Source organism: Bombina bombina, chromosome 3 (assembly GCF_027579735.1).
Source record: "Bombina bombina isolate aBomBom1 chromosome 3, aBomBom1.pri, whole genome shotgun sequence".
In the NCBI taxonomy this organism is placed as follows: domain Eukaryota; kingdom Metazoa; phylum Chordata; class Amphibia; order Anura; family Bombinatoridae; genus Bombina; species Bombina bombina.
In genome coordinates, this window is record NC_069501.1 from 565,732,666 (window position 1) to 565,754,090 (window position 21,425).

The window sequence follows — 21,425 nt, forward strand, 5'->3', positions numbered from 1 at the left end:
GCCTTATTTACATGCTGCTGTAACGTAGCAGTTATATTAGCTAGTTGTACTGCTAGATTTTTCAATTAAGTAGAGAGCTAATTGTTATCATGAAGATAGTCCTTTGAATGATGTTTCGCTGCAGTACAACCATGATAGATTAATGATGGAACTGAGTGGCGTTAATACATTCCTGCTTTTTTTCCTCCCTTGTGTTTAATTTTTCAACATAGATACGTTGCATAGCATTTCTGACTACTTTTTATTCTACACATGCTGTGATGCACCACGTTTTTAATAAAAGGTAATGTATACACTTTAAAGCTATTCATGCCATAATGTTTTACCTATACTAGATGAGTTTTATTGATCTGATAATGTTCTATGATCCGCATTAACAACTAACCTTTTTAGGCATTATATAAACATGAATGTGTGATTACATGTCTTCAACTTTTTTTATTTGAAAATCTTACATGGTTTAAATATTCTCTCTTAAAGTAGAATTCTTATTTAGTTGTTTTTTACTTCTTTTTTCCCCCCCACGTGTGTATTTAGCTACTGTGTGTGTTTCTGTAGCATGCACATCATTATTTAAATTTGCATAAACACCTTCAATGCATTTGTGAGTAAATAAATCAGGACTTATAGATTTAAAAGGGAAAAAAATATGTATATCCAATTTTTTAAATGTATTTATTCCAGGTCCCTATTGTATTGGATTATTCCACATTTGCACACCTTTCCTAAACAAATTATTTCCTAGCTTGATTTGAATTTTTAAGTCCTTGTATGTATTGATTTGGAGTTATAGTTAGCCCAGTATTTCAGATAATTAAACAGGCAATGATTAAATTTAATATACAGTGTTAAAGAATATAATTTGGTAGTCGCCAATCTGGAGCAAAGTACATAGAATTGTTCTTTTTTTTTATAGCAATAATAATAGCACCCAAGGTTTTTTCCCTATTTATATCTATCAACAGATGGTATGTCTAGTTGTTATATAATCACCACTGCCTAGCCCTTTTAACGTAAAAAAGTAAAAAATAAATTTCTCCAACATAGGTGTGTCCGGTCCACGGCGTCATCCTTACTTGTGGGATATTCTCTTCCCCAACAGGAAATGGCAAAGAGCCCAGCAAAGCTGGTCAACATGATCCCTCCTAGGCTCCGCCTACCCCCAGTCATTCTCTTTGCCGTTGTACAGGCAACATCTCCACGGAGATGGCTTAGAGTTTTTTTAGTGTTTAACTGTAGTTTTTATTATCAATCAAGAGTTTGTTATTTTGAAATAGTGCTGGTATGTACTATTTACTCAGAAACAGAAAAGAGATGAAGATTTCTGTTTGTATGAGGAAAATGATTTTAGCAACCGTAACTAAAATCCATGGCTGTTCCACACAGGACTGTTGAGAGCAATTAACTTCAGTTGGGGGAACAGTGTGCAGTCTCTTGCTGCTTGAGGTATGACACATTCTAACAAGACGATGTAATGCTGGAAGCTGTCATTTTCCCTATGGGATCCGGTAAGCCATGTTTATTACGATCATAAATAAGGGCTTCACAAGGGCTTATTAAGACTGTAGACTGTTTCTGGGCTAAATCGATTCATTATTAACACATATTTAGCCTTGAGGAATCATTTTATCTGGGTATTTTGATATAATAATATCGGCAGGCACTGTATTAGACACCTTATTCCTTAGGGGCTTTCCCAAAGCTTAAGCAGAGCCTCATTTTCGCGCCGGTGTGGCGCACTTGTTTTTGAGAGGCATGGCATGCAGTCGCATGTGAGAGGAGCTCTGATACTTAGAAAAGACTTTCTGAAGACGTCATTTGGTATCGTATTCCCCTTTGGGCTTGGTTGGGTCTCAGCAAAGCAGATACCAGGGACTGTAAAGGGGTTAAAGTTTAAAACGGCTCCGGTTCCGTTATTTTAAGGGTTAAAGCTTCCAAATTTGGTGTGCAATACTTTTAAGGCTTTAAGACACTGTGGTGAAAATTTGGTGAATTTTGAACAATTCCTTCATGTTTTTTCGCAATTGCAGTAATAAAGTGTGTTCAGTTTTAAAATTTAAAGTGACAGTAACGGTTTTATTTTAAAACGTTTTTGTACTTTGTTATCAAGTTTATGCCTGTTTAACATGTCTGAACTACCAGATAGACTGTGTTCTGAATGTGGGGAAGCCAGAATTCCTATTCATTTAAATAAATGTGATTTATGTGATAATGACAATGATGCCCAAGATGATTCCTCAAGTGAGGGGAGTAAGCATGGTACTGCATCATTCCCTCCTTCGTCTACACGAGTCCTTGCCCACTCAGGAGGCCCCTAGTACATCTAGCGCGCCAATACTCCTTACTATGCAACAATTAACGGCTGTAATGGATAATTCTGTCAAAAACATTTTAGCCAAAATGAACCCTTGTCAGCGTAAGCGTGGCTGCTCTGTTTTAGATACTGAAGAGCATGACGACGCTGATATTAATATCTCTGAAGGGCCCCTAACCCAGTCTGATGGGGCCAGGGAGGTTTTGTCTGAGGGAGAAATTACTGATTCAGGGAACATTTCTCAACAGGCTGAACCTGATGTGATTGCATTTAAATTTAAGTTGGAACATCTCCGCATTCTGCTTAAGGAGGTATTATCCACTCTGGATGATTGTGAAAAGTTGGTCATCCCAGAGAAACTATGTAAAATGGACAAGTTCCTAGAGGTGCCGGGGCTCCCAGAAGCTTTTCCTATACCCAAGCGGGTGGCGGACATTGTTAATAAAGAATGGGAAAGGCCCGGTATTCCTTTCGTCCCTCCCCCCATATTTAAAAATTGTTTCCTATGGTCGACCCCAGAAAGGACTTATGGCAGACAGTCCCCCAAGGTCGAGGGAGCGGTTTCCACTTTAAACAAACGCACCACTATACCCATAGAGGATAGTTGTGCTTTCAAAGATCCTATGGATAAAAAATTAGAAGGTTTGCTTAAAAAGATGTTTGTTCAGCAGGGTTACCTTCTACAACCAATTTCATGCATTGTCCCTGTCGCTACAGCCGCATGTTTCTGGTTCGATGAGCTGATAAAGACGCTCGATAGTGATTCTCCTCCTTATGAGGAGATTATGGACAGAATCAATGCTCTCAAATTGGCTAATTCTTTCACCCTAGACGCCACTTTGCAATTGGCTAGGTTAGCGGCTAAGAATTCTGGGTTTGCTATTGTGGCGCGCAGAGCGCTTTGGTTGAAATCTTGGTCGGCTGATGCGTCTTCCAAGAACAAGCTACTAAACATTCCTTTCAAGGGGAAAACGCTGTTTGGCCCTGACTTGAAAGAGATTATCTCTGATATCACTGGGGGTAAGGGCCACGCCCTTCCTCAGGATCGGCCTTTCAAGGCAAAAAATAGACCTAATTTTCGTCCCTTTCGTAAAAACGGACCAGCCCAAAGTGCTACGTCCTCTAAGCAAGAGGGTAATACTTCTCAAGCCAAGCCAGCTTGGAGACCAATGCAAGGCTGGAACAAGGGAAAGCAGGCCAAGAAACCTGCCACTGCTACCAAGACAGCATGAAATGTTGGCCCCCCGATCCGGGACCGGATCTGGTGGGGGGCAGACTCTCTCTCTTCGCTCAGGCTTGGGCAAGAGATGTTCTGGATCCTTGGGCGCTAGAAATAGTCTCCCAAGGTTATCTTCTGATCAAGGGACTTCCCCCAAGGGGGGAGGTTCCACAGGTCTCAGTTGTCTTCAGACCACATAAAAAGACAGGCGTTCTTACATTGTGTAGAAGACCTGTTAAAAATGGGAGTGATTCATCCAGTTCCATTAAGAGAACAAGGGATGGGGTTCTACTCCAATCTGTTCTTAGTTCCCAAAAAAGAGGGAACGTTCAGACCAATCTTAGATCTCAAGATCTTAAACAAGTTTCTCAAGGTTCCATCGTTCAAGATGGAAACCATTCGAACTATTCTTCCTTCCATCCAGGAAGGTCAATTCATGACCCACGGTGGATTTAAAGGATGCGTATCTACATATTCCTATCCACAAGGAACATCATCGGTTCCTAAGGTTCGCATTCCTGGACAAACATTACCAGTTCGTGGCGCTTCCTTTCGGATTAGCCACTGCTCCAAGGATTTTCTCAAAGGTACTAGGGTCCCTTCTAGCTGTGCTACGACCAAGGGGCGTTGCGGTAGTACCTTACTTGGACGACATTCTGATTCAAAGCGTCGTCCCTTCCTCAAGCAAAGGCTCACACGGACATCGTCCTGGCCTTTCTCAGATCTCACGGATGGAAAGTGAACGTGGAAAAGAGTTCTCTATCCCCGTCAACAAGGGTTTCCCTTCTTGGGAACAATTATAGACTCCTTAGAAATGAGGATTTTTCTGACAGAGGTCAGAAAAACAAAACTTCTAGACTCTTGTCGGATACTTCATTCCGTTCCTCTTCCTTCCATAGCTCAGTGCATGGAAGTGATCGGGTTGATGGTAGCGGCAATGGACATAGTTCCTTTTGCGCGCATTCATCTAAGACCATTACAACTGTGCATGCTCAGTCAGTGGAATGGGGACTATACAGACTTGTCTCCGAAGATACAAGTAAATCAGAGGACCAGAGACTCACTCCGTTGGTGGCTGTCCCTGGACAACCTGTCACAAGGGATGACATTCCGCAGACCAGAGTGGGTCATTGTCACGACCGACGCCAGTCTGATGGGCTGGGGCGCGGTCTGGGGATCCCTGAAAGCTCAGGGTCTTTGGTCTCGGGAAGAATCTCTTCTACCGATAAATATTCTGGAACTGAGAGCGATATTCAATGCTCTCAAGGCTTGGCCTCAGCTAGCGAGGACCAAGTTCATACGGTTTCAATCAGACAACATGACAACTGTTGCGTACATCAACCATCAGGGGGGAACAAGGAGTTCCCTAGCGATGGAAGAAGTGACCAAAATCATTCTATGGGCGGAGTCTCACTCCTGCCACCTGTCTGCTATCCACATCCCAGGAGCGGAAAATTGGGAAGCGGATTTTCTGAGTCGTCAGACATTGCATCCGGGGGAGTGGGAACTCCATCCGGAAATCTTTGCCCAAGTCACTCACCTGTGGGGCATTCCAGACATGGATCTGATGGCCTCTCGTCAGAACTTCAAAGTTCCTTGCTACGGGGCCAGATCCAGGGATCCCAAGGCGGCTCTAGTGGATGCACTAGTAGCACCTTGGACCTTCAAACTAGCTTATGTGTTCCCGCCATTTCCTCTCATCCCCAGGCTGGTAGCCAGGATCAATCAGGAGAGGGCGTCGGTGATCTTGATAGCTCCTGCGTGGCCACGCAGGACTTGGTATGCAGATCTGGTGAATATGTCATCGGCTCCACCTTGGAAGCTACCTTTGAGACGAGACCTTCTTGTTCAGGGTCCGTTCGAACATCCGAATCTGGTTTCACTCCAGCTGACTGCTTGGAGATTGAACGCTTGATTTTATCGAAGCGAGGATTCTCAGATTCTGTTATCGATACTCTTGTTCAGGCCAGAAAGCCTGTAACTAGAAAGATTTACCACAAAATTTGGAAAAAATATATCTGTTGGTGTGAATCTATAGGATTCCCTTGGGACAAGGTTAAGATTCCTAGGATTCTATCCTTCCTTCAAGAAGGATTGGAAAAAGGATTATCTGCAAGTTCCCTGAAGGGACAGATTTCTGCCTTGTCGGTGTTACTTCACAAAAAGCTGGCAGCTGTGCCAGATGTTCAAGCCTTTGTTCAGGCTCTGGTTAGAATCAAGCCTGTTTACAAACCTTTGACTCCTCCTTGGAGTCTCAATTTAGTTCTTTCAGTTCTTCAGGGGGTTCCGTTTGAACCCTTACATTCCGTTGATATTAAGTTATTATCTTGGAAAGTTTTGTTTTTAGTTGCAATTTCTTCTGCTAGAAGAGTTCAGAATTATCTGCTCTGCAGTGTTCTCCTCCTTATCTGGTGTTCCATGCAGATAAGGTGGTTTTACGTACTAAACCTGGTTTTCTTCCAAAAGTTGTTTCTAACAAAAACATTAACCAGGAGATTATCGTACCTTCTCTGTGTCCGAAACCAGTTTCAAAGAAGGAACGTTTGTTGCACAATTTGGATGTTGTTCGCGCTCTAAAATTCTATTTAGATGCTACAAAGGATTTTAGACAAACATCTTCCTTGTTTGTTGTTTATTCAGGTAAAAGGAGAGGTCAAAAAAGCAACTTCTACCTCTCTCTCTTTTTGGATTAAAAGCATCATCAGATTGGCTTACGAGACTGCCGGACGGCAGCCTCCCGAAAGAATCACAGCTCATTCCACTAGGGCTGTGCTTCCACATGGGCCTTCAAGAACGAGGCTTCTGTTGATCAGATATGTAGGGCAGCGACTTGGTCTTCACTGCACACTTTTACCAAATTTTACAAGTTTGATACTTTTGCTTCTTCTGAGGCTATTTTTGGGAGAAAGGTTTTGCAAGCCGTGGTGCCTTCCATTTAGGTGACCTGATTTGCTCCCTCCCTTCATCCGTGTCCTAAAGCTTTGGTATTGGTTCCCACAAGTAAGGATGACGCCGTGGACCGGACACACCTATGTTGGAGAAAACAGAATTTATGTTTACCTGATAAATTTCTTTCTCCAACGGTGTGTCCGGTCCACGGCCCGCCCTGGTTTTTTAATCAGGTCTGATAATTTATTTTCTTTAACTACAGTCACCTCGGTACCATATGGTTTCTCCTATGCAAATATTCCTCCTTAACGTCGGTCGAATGACTGGGGTAGGCGGAGCCTAGGAGGGATCATGTGACCAGCTTTGCTGGGCTCTTTGCCATTTCCTGTTGGGGAAGAGAATATCCCACAAGTAAGGATGACGCCGTGGACCGGACACACCGTTGGAGAAAGAAATTTATCAGGTAAACATAAATTCTGTTTTTATATATATATATATATATATATATATATATATATATATATATATATATATATATATATATATATATATATATATATATTTTTTTTATTCTACACATATTAATATGCAGTTCATAGGCAATTGGCAAACCTCTAGGTCCAACGAACCCACTGGTAGAGCAACACCATGTGATGTGGGGTGCTGGAAGCTCCCCTCATCCCACACCATTTATCATCTGCCCCCCATAGCCATTCCCTGCTCCATGGCTTAAAGGATTACTTTCTGTTATAATTTTTAAGCTAAACAACTTACATATTAAAGTTAATAAACATTAATTAAAACCTACTGACCTATATTTTCTCCAAAACGAAGTTTCATAACGTTCTAACGTTCTAAAATCTTTTATTCGCCGATGATGTCACGTTATCCTGCCCACTATTTTCAGCACTGCATGTTCAAAATACTTAAACCAATAGCTTTGTGTTTAAAGCGCCATTTTGAAACCTAGGTATTGTAAACGGATTGGTACAGAGCAAAGGATACCCACGGAGTGGGTTTGGAAAACAATTAAATTTGCAGACAAGATTTCTGATATACGGTAGAGATATGTTAATGAAATGCTATTGATAAAAAGTGTATTTGGGGTAGTTAGTTAGTAACAGGCATAGAAAATATTTACTTACAGTGGCCCTTTAATGGTTTGCCTCAGCCACACAGCTAGCAGCTCCATCCAGGCTTCCACTTTTGGCACCCCTTATTGGTTAAACTACAAAGCCCAGCAAATGTGCTCATTCACCTAAATCTTTGGGACAGGTTGCTGCAATATGCGGCGCAAAGCCGGATTTGCCTCATGGCTATTGGCTAAGGGGTGGAAACGTCAGCCAAATAGTGAAGATAGCGTTCTGCCGGTGGGCTACCTTAGCAGTTCAGTGCGGCGATCGGTTGGAACAAATAAAGGAGCTTAGAGCATGAAGTATTTTATACTTCATGAATGAAAGTCCACTTTGTTCCAATGGTGAATCCTAGCGTTTCACAAACTCTAGGATTTACCATCACTTTAACTTTATTTTTTTCAATCTATTTGCCACTTTGAAACCAATATTATTTTTGCATGCATATAATGAATCTCAGTGATTTAAAGATATCAATTGTTACCTTTTTGAAAGGGTCCTGAACTATAACTCATTGGTTTCTCTTTGAGTTAAACTATAATAGGTTCATTTTACTCAGTATTTTTTCTTCAGTTTCTTCAAGAACCGAACCCTTGTGTAAACTGATGGACACCTGAGAATATAATAATAAAAATATCATTCAAACACAAATATATAACATACATACGTGTGTGGGTGTATGAGTTAAACCCTTTGATACATTCTCTGTTGATCTTAATAGGAGTATCAAAATCACTTTATACTGTAAAAAAATGATCACATCTTATCTGTTGCTTTCTGCCCTTATTCTACCCATATACAATGTTATTGAATGTGTAGCTCTCATAGTCTTCCATTTATTTTTTATCTATTATACTTAGTGCAGTACTTATTTTTGTAATTATTACAGTAATTATGTAATCTATTTGCTTAACAGGAATTAAAAATATTTTATTGCAAGCCTTTAAATCTTTAAGTACAACATTTTATATTAATACATGGTGCACATTTCTAGTAGCAAGGGACTGCAAAACTTAACATTTCTAGACTGTATGCAATATGTTGAGCATCTTAATGGTATTTGATGGCAGGTACTTTTTTGTTTTGTTATGGTTGATTATTTTATATACGTATTCAGTAACATACTTGTTTAGGTTGATTTTGGAAAATAACCTTTGTATATTGTAGTCCACAATCTGATTGTATTTTGCTTGTACATTTTTTGCATTCACTGATTTAGATTTTTTCCCCTAAATATTATTGGTTATCATTGTTTCCTTAAAATGTGAGTTATCTAAACATGGTGGCTTTAATACCGTAATTGTATATATTTAATGTAACTAAATCTAAACTACTAGATTTATAACATTAGAGGGACAGTAATTAATTATGTGTGTTGTGTCTGGTGTAAAATAGTTGTTTGCTAGATTTCTTTTGGTATTTATATTTGGTGTAGTATTCACTTTTCTGTTTTTAAGTATATGTTTCTAAAGCAGATCTTGCCAAATTTAGGAACCTGACTCCACTTACAAAAGTAGGGTCTGGTTTTAATTTGTCTGGACAAAAAGTTTGATATTTTTCCTCTCTGAAGTTCTAGGAAAAATACAAGTGCGTGTAAAAAAAACCAACAAAAAAAAAGTCTGGAGATGCAGGGAAAGTTTTTCTGTGAACCCATCCAGACTGTTGCTAACAGCTCCTGAGCAATCCATCGGACTTTACCTTGCAGTTACAATCAGCGGTGTCTGCAGCCTTGAGTGCCTTACCTCGCTCTAATAAACACAAGAGAAAGGCTAAACATAGTTCTCCTGACCTAGAGTCATCTAAATATTTGTCAGATTTAGCTACTTTATCTCAGCTATCAGAGGATGAGTTAACCTCTGTAGCTTCAGAGGGTGAACTTTCTGAGTCAGAGACTTAAGCTAATAAACCTTCTTTCAGCGCAGGTACCCTCCTTTTAGATTTAAAATTGAGCATCTGCGTATTTTTATTAAAGGAGGTTCTGTCTACACTAGATTCTCCAGAGGCTTCACTCCCTGAGGAGCCTAAAATCCCTAAATTAGACAGGGTTTACAAAGATAGGAAGGTTCTTCTGACCTTTCCTGTACCAGTTAAGATGGCGAACATTATTAGCAACGAATGGGAAAGAGTAGGAACTTCTTTTGTTCCCCCTCGTCTAATTTTAAAAAATGAGATCGAGACTCCCCTCGAGGATATTCAGGAGAGAATTAAAGCACTGAGAATTGATAACTCCATCTGTGATCAAATATGCAGATTATTCACATAAATGCAAAGGCTGCTGGCTTTGAGGTTCTAGCCCGCCAGGCTCTCTGGTTGAAGTCTTGGTCTGCGGATATGACTTCTAAATCAAGACTCCTTGTCTTCCCTTCAAGGGGAAGATTTAATTTGGTTCAGGGCTGCACTCCGTTATCTCTATGGTTACCGGAGGGAAAGGTGCCTTCCTACCACAGGATAAGAAGAATAGGCCTAAGGGACGGCAACTGTCTAATTTTCGTTCCTTTCGTGCTGACAAGTCGCAACAACAGCAGTCCTCTTCCAAGTCCGAGCAGCCCAAGAGTACTTGGAAACAGACTCACTCCTGGAATAAGTTCAAACAGACTAAGAAGCCTGCAGAGAACAAATAGGCATGAAGATAGAGCATGCAATTTTAAGCAACTTTCTAATTTTCTCCTATTATCATTTTTTCTTTGTTCTCTTGCTATCTTTATTTGAAAAAGAAGGCAGCTAAGCTATTTGGTTCAGTACCATGGAAAGCACTTGTTCATTGGTGGATAAATGTATCCACCAATCAGCAAGAAGAACCCTGGTTGTTCACCAAAAATGGGCCGGCATCTAAACTTACATTTTTGAATTTCAAATAAAGATACCAAGAGAATGAAGACAATTTGATAATAGGAGTAAATTAGAAAGTTGCTTAAAATCTCATGTTCTATCTGAATCATAAAATAAAAAAATTGGGTTCAGTGTCCCTTTAATGAATATCCCTTGACATGTATATATTTATTTTTTTAGAAGACATCCCAAAGTATTGATCTAGGCCCATTTTGGTATATTTCATGCCACCATTTCACCGCCAAAAAAAAATAAAAATTGTTCACTTTTTCACACATTTTGTTACAAACTTTAGGTTTCTCACTGAAATTATTTACAAACAGCTTGTGCAATTATGGCACAAATTGTTGTAAATGCTTCTCTGGGATCCCCTTTTTTCATAAATAGCAGACATATATGGCTTTGGTGTTGCTTTTTGGTAATTAGAAGGCCGCTAAATGCCACTGCGCACCACACGTGTATTATGCCCAGCAATGAAGGGGTTAATTAGGGAGCATGTAGGGAGCTTGTAGGGTTAATTTTAGCTTTAGTGTAGTAGACAACCCCAAGTATTGATCTAGGGCCATTTTGGTATATTTCATGCCACCATTTCACCGCCAAATGCGATTAAATAATAAAAAAAAGTAAAATTTTTCACAATTTTAGGTTTCTCACTGAAATCATTTACAAACAGCTTGTGCAATTATGGCACAAATGGTTGTAAATGCTTCTCTTTGATCCTCTTTCTTCAGAAATAGCAGGCATATATGGCTTTGGCGTTGCTTTTTGGTAATTAGATGGCCGCTAAATGCCGCTGCGCACCACACGTGTATTATGTCCAGCAGTGCAGGGGTTAATTAGGGGGCTAGTAGGGTTAATTTTAGCTGTAGTGTAGAAGACAACCCAAAGTATTGATCTAGGCCCATTTTGGTATATTTCATGACACCATTTCAACGTCAAATGCGATCAAATAAAAAACAAATTGTTCGCTTTTTCACAAACTTTTTCACAAAGTTTAGGTTTCTCACTAAAATTATTTACAAACAGCTTGTGCAATTATGGCACAAATGGTTGTAAATGCTTCTCTGGGATCCCCTTTGTTGATAAATAACAGACATATATGGCTTTGGCGTTGCTTTTTGGTAATTAGATGGCCGCTAAATGCTGCTGCGCCTCACACGTGTATTATGGCTAGCAGTGAAGGGGTTAATTAGGTAGCATGTAGGGAGCTTGCAGGGTTAATTTTAGCTTTAGTGTAGAGATCAGCCTCCCACCTGACACATTACACCCCCTGATCCCTCCCAAACAGCTCTCATCCCTCTCCCACCCCACAATTGTCCCCGCCATGTTAAGTACTGGCAGAAAGTCTGCCAGTACTAAAATAAAAGCTATATTTGATAAAACCTTTTTTTTTTTTTTTTTTTAAAAAAAGGCATATTTACATATGCTGCTCTGTACGATTCCCCCCTCTAACTTATTGGTAGCCATCATGGGTACTGGAAGCTGTCTGCCAGTACCCAGTTTACAGTAAAAAACATTTTTAATTTTTTCTTTAGTGTAGCTTGCCCCCTCCCAAGACCAACCCCCTCCTCTCTCCCAGATCCCTTAGATCGTTTTATTTAAAATATTTTTAACCCTCACTGACACTTTTTTTTTTTTCTCATAATTTTTCTGTAGTGTAGCGGTTCCCACCAGCTCCCTACCCGTGCATGCCTGCGCCCCCGGCAATCCCGCCCACGATCCTGCCCCCCTCCACATCATACGGCCCATCGATGGCCGCCCACCCACCTCCCAGACTGGCTCCCACCCATCAACGATACCGGCCATCGATGTCCGTGCAGAGAGCACCACTGAGTGTCTCTCTCTGCATCGGATGGCCAAGGGGGGGTTATTGCATCAGGAGGCATCACTGCAATAACCGGAAAGTGTCTGGAAGCAATCAGGATCGCTTCCACCGCTTTCCAAGACCAAGGACGTACGCCACACGTCCTCGGTCGTTAACTGCACTTTTTTTGAGGAAGTATGGCTTACGTCCTTGGTCCTTAAGGGGTTAATATAACCATGTTTGCTGTGCAAAACTGGGGAATGGGTAATAAAGGAATTATATATATTTTTAAAACAATAACATTTTTGGAGTAGACTGTCCCTTTTTAACTTTTTGGACTCTTCTACCTGTTTGTGTGTTTTTGCATTTTGATAAGTTAAATGATATCTATTCTAAGCAAATAATAAACTACTGGACATTCTTTTGTATGCACACGTCACCAACATGGAATTATATTTATAATTTTGCATTGAATGGTTGATAATTTAAATATTTATTAGCCATGTCCATCAAGTTCCCAGAATTTATAGAGAACCAAGGCCAGAAATCCCAGGAATTAGGAAACTATTGTTTTAGAGAACTGTATTTCCTTACTACCATACCCCTTTAAATGGTCTTTTTTAGTAATTTATTCTCTTTTCATCTTAAAGAGGGCAAATCAAAATGTGAATATTTCTGTCCTGAATAAACCATTAGTATGAAGTCACGAGTTTTAGTTTAAACTGAAACAGCATTTCTTTAACGTTGTTTTAAGTTGTGTCCAAAATTAAAATGAAATCAGGAGCTATATGTCTGGCTGGCTACTGGCATTTGTCATGCTCATCTTCACTTTCTTTTTTTTTTTTTTTTTTAATAATCATTATGAAGTTAAAAATGTATTATTTGGTCAGATAGCAATATATATTTTTTTAAATAGCTAAGAAATATATTCAGGTTTATTTACTAAAATAACTGATTTAGTTTTTTCAGGTGTTGCACGTGGCAAATTTTCTGCACATGTGGGATGGGAAAATGCATTTGTAAGTGTGTATTTGTGCATATTGGATTAATTTTTCCCACAATTTTTTTTTCCTTTGAATATTGTTCTGTTGTTTTTCTTATATCTTTCAACTTAGTAGTTACATTTTAATGTTTTTGTATGCACCTAACATCTTTACAATAATTATAAGCTTTGAATTGTATCTGCAGATCTCCCTGACTTGCATATTTAAAACTAGTAAAGATTTTTTTGTAGCGTTTTTAAAATCATTGACTTGTTATATATTATGTTTAACAAATATAATTTGCAAGGTAAAAAACTAAACAGACCTAAAATGGTTTGCTTAATATATATTACATTTTAGATTGTGGGTTGCTTCCCTTGCTATTGATATGGTTAACACTATACTATAAATTTCGGGTCTGCCTATTTTTTATTTGTATTGGTGTGTGCAAATTAGTGTTCTTCCTCACCTTTTTGTTGCATTCCATGATTAAATTTTTTTTTTAAATTTGCCTCCTGATTATACTGTTGTTTATTTTTCACCAGTATGTTTTGTGGTATAATCCCACCACCTCGGTTCTGTCCATACTTGAAGATTAACTAGAATTTTTTTTTTTTTTAGCTTGGCTTTATTTATCTCGCTTTATATTTTTTCACTTAATCTACAATATTTGTAGATCTGTTTTCAGCCTAGTGGTTAAATAGTTAATTGTATGTCCTCTGAAATAATGTAATATGGGAGAAGGGTTTTCATTTTGCCTGTCCTACTTTATATTGGTTATAAGGTTTTATATAACACTTAGACCTGTTTATATTTCTTTCCTTTTTTAATCTTGTTTCTTTAAGTAGTACTTCTACATTGATATTTTATTCTTCAGTGTTTTCTATAAATCTACAGTTTTCTAATCAGAAAGTTATTTTTGCCAATTTTAATTTATCTAATAAAGTGAGAACATTAAATTAACCCACTTTCTCGGTTGCAAATACTACTTTTATGTACGTTTTGTTGAGATTAGACCTCTGAGGTTGGAAGCTTTATAAAATCTAACTTTTATGTTTATATGTTTGCTAAACTAGGTAGAACTGCAAGTTGTAAACTGAGCTATTTGTTTATTTATACAGATACATGGAATAACTAACTAAAAATGATTTTGAGGCAATAGAAAACTGTTATATGAATATGTTGGCTAATTTTTTTTAAAATTGTTTAATTTTATTAAGGAAACCGTAGAGGCGAACCTGCAAATTTATGACTTATTCTCGTTTTGATGGCGACCATGGAGAATGGACAGGATTTGGTAGAGCAACCGGTAAATATATAATTTGCTTGCAAAAAACCTTTATAATTTTAGGATTTCAAACAAAATGTTTGTTTGTTTTGATTGGAGTTTTTAGCATTCTAGTTCTTAAGCATGGATTATAGCAAAAAAAAGTCTTGCTAGGGACTTGTTTAATTACTTTGCTTTATATCCTAATTACTCTACATCCTTGACAGCACTATTTTATTATGTTCTGATACTCTCTCTCTCTATCTCTCTTTCTTTCTTTCTTTTTCTTTTTCTTTTTCTTTCTTTTTCTTTCTCTTTCTTTCTTTTTCTTTCTTTTTCTTTCTTTTTCTTTCTTTTTCTTTCTTTCTTTTTCTTTCTTTTTCTTTCTTTCTCTTTCTTTCTCTTTCTTTCTCTTTCTTTCTCTTTCTTTCTCTTTCTTTTTCTTTCTTTTTCTTTCTTTCTTTCGAAGGAAATGTAGAGAAATGCATGCAACATTTTTTAATAATAAAAGATCAATGTCAACATTAATTAAAGTTAATCATAATGTTACACAATTAAGACTTTTGATACCTTGATTTATATGTAACTCTGTCTGCAGCCATGTTTCTATGCTTACTAACCTTTTTGGGAAGGTTGTAAAATGCCTCAAATGTGCATTACTACATGTGTTAAAAATACAGATGGAATCTCTTATCCTTGTAATTTAAATATAGGTGATATTTGTTTCTCACTGACTGGTTTGTAGTTTTTAAAGTTATTTAAGGCTATTAACTAATCTGTTAAGGATTTTTTATATGTATGTCTGTGTGTGATTGGATTTTTTATATGTATGTCTGTGAGAGAGACAGAGAGAGTAGAGTGTTCATGCATGCATACATAAATAAATTTCTTTCATGTAATTAGCAAGAGTCCATGAGCTAGTGACGTATGGGATATACATTCCTACCAGGAGGGGCAAAGTTTCCCAAACCTCAAAATGCCTATAAATACACCCCTCACCACACCCACAAATCAGTTTTACAAACTTTGCCTCCTATGGAGGTGGTGAAGTAAGTTTGTGCTAGATTCTACGTTGATATGCGCTCCGCAGCAGGTTGGAGCCCGGTTTTCCTCTCGGCGTGCAGTGAATGTCAGAGGGATGTGAGGAGAGTATTGCCTATTTGAATTCAATGATCTCCTTCTACGGGGTCTATTTCATAGGTTCTCTGTTATCGGTCGTAGAGATTCATCTCTTGCCTCCCTTTTCAGATCGACGATATACTCTTATATATACCATTACCTCTGCTGATTCTCGTTTCAGTACTGGTTTGGCTTTCTACTACTTGTAGATGAGTGTCCTGGGGTAAGTAAGTCTTATTTTCTGTGACACTCTAAGCTATGGTTGGGCACTTTTTTTTTTTTTTTTTTTTTTTTTTTTTTTTTTTTAGGTTTTCAAAAAAGCTTTATTCATAACAAACAAGAGTACACGTCATAAAATGTATACACCATAGCATACCACAGAAATGTTATAATACAATATGTCGTTGAGTAAATTAATTATCAAGATAAACCCCTCTATTAAATGCTAGAGAACATGGGACAATTAATACATAGTGATATCAATCTGCAATTTATACTCAAAGATGGGGGCCATTATTTAATAACACATTGTCTAGTTTGGTGTACTTTCTTCTGAACCCCAGGTTAGCGCTTCAGACCACTCATGGATCTAATATAAAGATACTTATAAACAGTTTTGGGGGTATACAAGGGTAAGACTTAACACAACAAATTAAAGACAAAACAACACAGAAGAACTTGTGTCTAGAGACACAACTAACCAGAAAAGATGTCATTTGTGTAACTAGATGTACCGTCAGCTATTATATTCCTGTGTAAAAAGTAAGGTGCAGCCAATCGAACAATATATATATATATATATATATCCTTAGAGACATTTGAGCGAGCTACACTAAAAGGTTATCTAGGCTGTCTTAATGGAAGTAGAAAGGCAAAGTAGTTATGTCTTGGAATGTCAAAGCCCTGCATCACTTAGGCGGATTAGATATAATACTGTGTCAAAGGTATTGTTCAGTTGCCCAACAAAATAAATATATAGTGTATTGCAATCATAGAGGGAGAATTTGATGTTAAAGCTGCTGGGAATATATATGAACAGACAAATGGCGATATCTCCACTATAAAATATTTATATGTCCCCCACCCGCTACCGCGGCCGCCGGCCGCGAGTGAGGTAATACAGTGTATATGATATGCCCACCATTAAAGCCATCTGCGACCCAAAAGTTACAAACTAAGAAAACGTTAGCCTCCCTCTATCTATAATCAGCCTCCCATGACCAGGGCCTCCGGAGAGTGATAATGGAGTTAACGGTACAGGAACTACATGGTAACTTAGCAAATCATACAAATTTCGAACATACATATAATATTTTAAAACATCAAATCAAGCGATGATAACTAAACCAAACAGGGCGGCAAACCTTGAAATTGAGTCCTTACGATAGTCCCAGGCAAAGTCTATTGAAAAATGTGCAATATAGGAGTATCATCCACCCCCAGAGTAAATCAGCTTGCCGTATGGAGTATAAACATCTCTAAAGCCGGTAAATTGGCAGGACTGAGTTTCTCCCCTCTGCAATTTAAGGTAATTGGAAGCAGTAGAGCCAAGGGGTAATGTAGGGTAGTTCTTAGCCCCGGGAGGGTTGTGGTCCCTCGCCAGCCGCACTCTGTCTAAAGTACAATCCGGAGTCGCGGTAAAGGTAGGTGAGCTTAGTGTCCCCAAATATGCGTCTGTCTCCGGGTTCCCCCAGAGACCACGTGGCTTCCACGGCAGTTCCAGGTCTTGTTCTGGCCTTGTCCGCAATCCCGCTAATTCCATGGGGACTTCAATCCCAGAGGTAAAAAGAGGCTTTCGCTGTCTACTTGCATTAACTTTTAGGTATGCAAGGACCGGTTTCTCCGTCTGGGGATAGATAAAAGTGGCTCCAGGCGCCATCTTAGATAAAGTGGTGTTATTTCTCATGCGCAACAGGCCTGTGTTTAGTGAGAAACCAGTCTCTTGTAAGTGATTCTTGTATGGCAATTCCTCTGCTCTACGTTCACACCGCAGCGTAGTATGCTGCTTGTCTTCCCCAGGCTTTAGATATACATCTGGCTCACCCATCACAGGTTGCTGTAGCACCGGCTCGGCAACTTTAGAAACTTCTAGTCTCTCCATTAGATTCAGTATGTCCTGCTCCGAAGGGGCTCTATCTATGAGTGCTTGCATCAGAGCTTCCAGCTTAGCTAAGCGAGGGCCCCAGGCTGCAGAAAGGTCATTAACTCCCATTGTGGCCGGCGGATGTCTGCGACTGCACTCACTGTATAATTACAATGCCCACAGCGGTATGCTGATGCTTAGTTAGAAAGTTTGCTGATTGTGATAACAATGCTGTAGGTACTTGGATTAACCAGATCTGGCTAGACACCCCTGGGATCCAGGGGGGGGAACGCTGCCTGTAAGATCGCCGCCACTACAGGCCTCAATCGTCCAATTCCGCCTCCAGGGTCATAAACACAGCAACCAACGATAAGGTCTTGTATAAGTTTGTGCTATATCTTTATCTAGTGTCAGATGCTGTAAAATTAAGTCAAAAACCGGCGGATTATTGGCTTTTCACCTAGAGCTACAGAAGAGTGCGACTGCACTGAGTCGCTGCCTGGACACGCCCCCGGTTGGGCACTTTTATATAAAGTTCTAAATATATGTGTTCAAACATTTATTTGCCTTGACTCAGGATGTTCAACATTCCTTATTTCAGACAGTCAGTTTCATATTTGGGATAATGCATATGAATTAATCAATTTTTTTCTTACCTTAAAATTTGACTTTTTCCCTGTGGGCTATTAGGCTCGTGGGGGCTGAAAATGCTTCATTTTATTGCGTCATTCTTGGCGCGGACTTTTTTGGCGCAATTTTTTTTTTCTGTTTCCGGCGTCATACGTGTCGCCGGAAGTTGCAGCATTTTTTTGACGTTTCTTTGCGCCAAAAGTGTCGGCGTTCCGGATGTGGCGTCATTTTTGGCGCCAAAAGCATTTAGGCGCCAAATAATGTGGGCGTCTTTTTTGGCGCTAAAAAATATTGGCGTCACTATTGTCTCCACATTATTTTAGTCTCATTATTTATTGCTTCTGGTTGCTAGAAGCTTGTTCACTGGCATTTTTTTCCCATTCCTGAAACTGTCATTTAAGGAATTTGATCAATTTTGTTTTATATGTTGTTTTTTCTATTACATATTGCAAGATGTCTCAGTTTGTCCCTGAGTCAGAAGCCACTTCTGGAAAAATGCTTAACTGAGTTTCAGTTCTACCAAAGCTAAGTTCATTTATTTTAAATGTTATAAATGTTTATCTCTAGCTATGGTTTGTAATAAGTTATTGTGATATACTTTTACATGCAGATTCCATTAGTATTTATGCTTTATACATTTCCATTCTTAAGTGCAAGAAATGTTTAGAAGATTTATAAGAAATATTTTTTCTGATTGAGGCTATGTCTGACTTCGTGCCTTCTAATACGATTTTTAGGTCTTTTTCACTTCTTTTTTTAATTATTGAAGTTTCAAATGACTAACAACATACTGATTTACAACGAAAGAAAAGAGAGAGACTAAATAGCACTACTATCCGGTATACTTGAGATGCTCTATAATAATTGAAGCAGGTAATTCACCTTGCTATAATATTCGAGTTAGGTGCTGTGTACTTTTTGGACTACAAAAGAGGGGTTGATTCAATACAAGGATTGAAGCATGTACACTTATTAGCACTCACATCTCATGGTGATGTGGCTTTAAATTTAGAACCTTTAGTGCCCAAAGGGGGGACGGTCTGTGCCGTAAAAATAAAATATAACCTTTATTAGATTTGTTAAAAAAGATTCCACAAAACAAACATAAACATATATGGATTAAAAACACTTAATGTTGAGGAGGATAATATCAAGAGGATTTAGATGCTAAACGTAGCTATCTGTAAGGAAAGTTATCTTCAGGCTTATGGTTAGGGGTTTTCCTGGTTCCCTGGATGTCTCCTGGTTATAGCTGCTGCTATAAGTGATATATAATGCTTGTGAAAATAATGGTACTATTTCTTGGTTCAAATATTATAGTTATTCATGATCTCAAAAATCTTTTGAAAATAGACTTATTTTGCAGTGTAGTACCTATAAATGTAATTGTATATGCTTCTCGGGCATGTGCTTTGGGTTCTTTGATATTAATGTTGCTAAAGCAGTGATACTTATTCATGCATAGCACTAGTTATTGTGATACTGTTGAATTATCACTTTCTGGACATATAGTTGCTATCGTGGGCTTGTTATATACCTCCCCTTTCGAAGGGTTAATTAGGCTAAGTCCTTAATGCAGATATGATAACCTATTGAATTTTCATAATTAGAAGGTATGCCCTAATAGTATTAGGTATGTATTTTTCGTTATTTAGCATAAATATTCAGCTATTATAGGGCTGTATGCAATTTTCAACGTTAATACAAATGTTGCTATTAGAACATAGCGTTGTACAAGTCCACACAGTGTGAGTTGTACCCAGATTATTGGTCTATGTTTTTATAGAGGTATTTGTTGTTTATCCCCCAGTATTTTATACTGTGCGTTGTGCAGATTAACACAATGTCAGTTTGTATTCGGATTATTCCGATTGTTAGGTTGTGTTTCTCTGAGGGTGTTTAGCGCATATTCCCTGGTGCTTGGTGCCAACAATATCAAGTATTTCAATGCTATGGATATCTTGCACTGATATCAACAAATGTACTGCTGTTAGCTAGAACTTTAGTACGATTAGTTTTTTGATTTAATAATACAATCTTTCATTCATCATTCGTACTCAAATGCCCAAACGCTGCACAAAGTCAGCAACTATTGGTTAAATCCCATTTGCATAACTTGCTATAATCGTAAGATATGCTACCGTAAGCTTTATATTTATAGTTAGCTCAATATTTTCATTTATGTGGCGGTCCACCTTACATTCATACACTTGGCTTACTGGCCGTTCTATAATGTTTCGATGTGGACTAATCACTATAGTAGTTTTCTAGTGAGCTAAACTATATTAATTTCCTCAAAAACGTAATACACCTAACTTCAACCTTTTAACTTATAACTAGGCAGTACGCCTTCCGTGATTGTAACGCTAAGGTTTCAGTGGTGTAACTAAATTCTATATCCTTATTTCAACATTAGCTGATAAAAGAGTTTGGCTTAAAGCCTAACAACATATTCAAAGCCCTAACATGTTTCGCCACCAACGTGGCTTTCTCAAAGGGTACGGCGCGGCGTTTGGCGTGGTCTCTTGTAGACTCTGGTCCAACCCTTTGTGGTGACGTCACGTCCTATCAGATTCGATGTACTTTGTGAACCAATGAGATTGGTTCTAACATTATGACCAACCTATAGTCTTTTGCTGATTGGCTCAATATCGATGTCATTGTTTTAAGAGAGTGTCAGAATATTATTCTAATCTGAATGTTTAATCTATGCATTTATATAGAATTTTCTGACTTCGTGTATATTGCAGGAAATATAAACGATTGGTTAATTCAGTCATTTGTCTGATTACCCTCAAAACATTCCTGGAGTGCAGTGTGTATACATATATTTCTGGTGATATATAGTATTACAAATATTCTATTATCACTATATCGATGTTATACTCATGTGTCTTATGTCAAGATATGTTGTTAAGTTGAGTAATCATTCTTGTTACTTATTATGAATGAGTGAAAGATACTATGAATGCCATTTGGATATTATGTTTCAAATAGCAGGTAATCTTATTTTTTACATTTTTTGCAGAGTCATAGGAAAAATGAGTATTTCAGTGTAACATAAATAAATGCTGCTGAATAATAATTTCGTCAGGATCTAAGTGAATATATCATTCGTATTTATTAACAGTATATTGATGTAGTAGTTGTTAGTG

The 21,425-nt window shown here is 38.3% G+C and overlaps 1 protein-coding gene across 2 annotated transcripts in view; it reads left to right on the plus strand.

Moving 5' to 3' along the window:
- The first annotated feature begins 247 nt into the window (after positions 1 to 247).
- The window catches only part of EYA3 (EYA transcriptional coactivator and phosphatase 3), a 634,133-nt gene continuing 612,955 nt past the window's right edge, over positions 248 to 21,425 (plus strand). Inside the window, exons 1-2 of one of the 2 annotated variants that reach the window (XM_053707122.1) lie at positions 248 to 283; positions 14,392 to 14,480. In XM_053707122.1, the coding sequence (XP_053563097.1) occupies positions 14,439 to 14,480 (42 nt within the window). In that variant the 5' untranslated portion in view covers positions 248 to 283; positions 14,392 to 14,438. The remainder of the gene's footprint in view (positions 284 to 14,391; positions 14,481 to 21,425) is intronic. The other variant, XM_053707121.1, reaches the window with a different exon arrangement.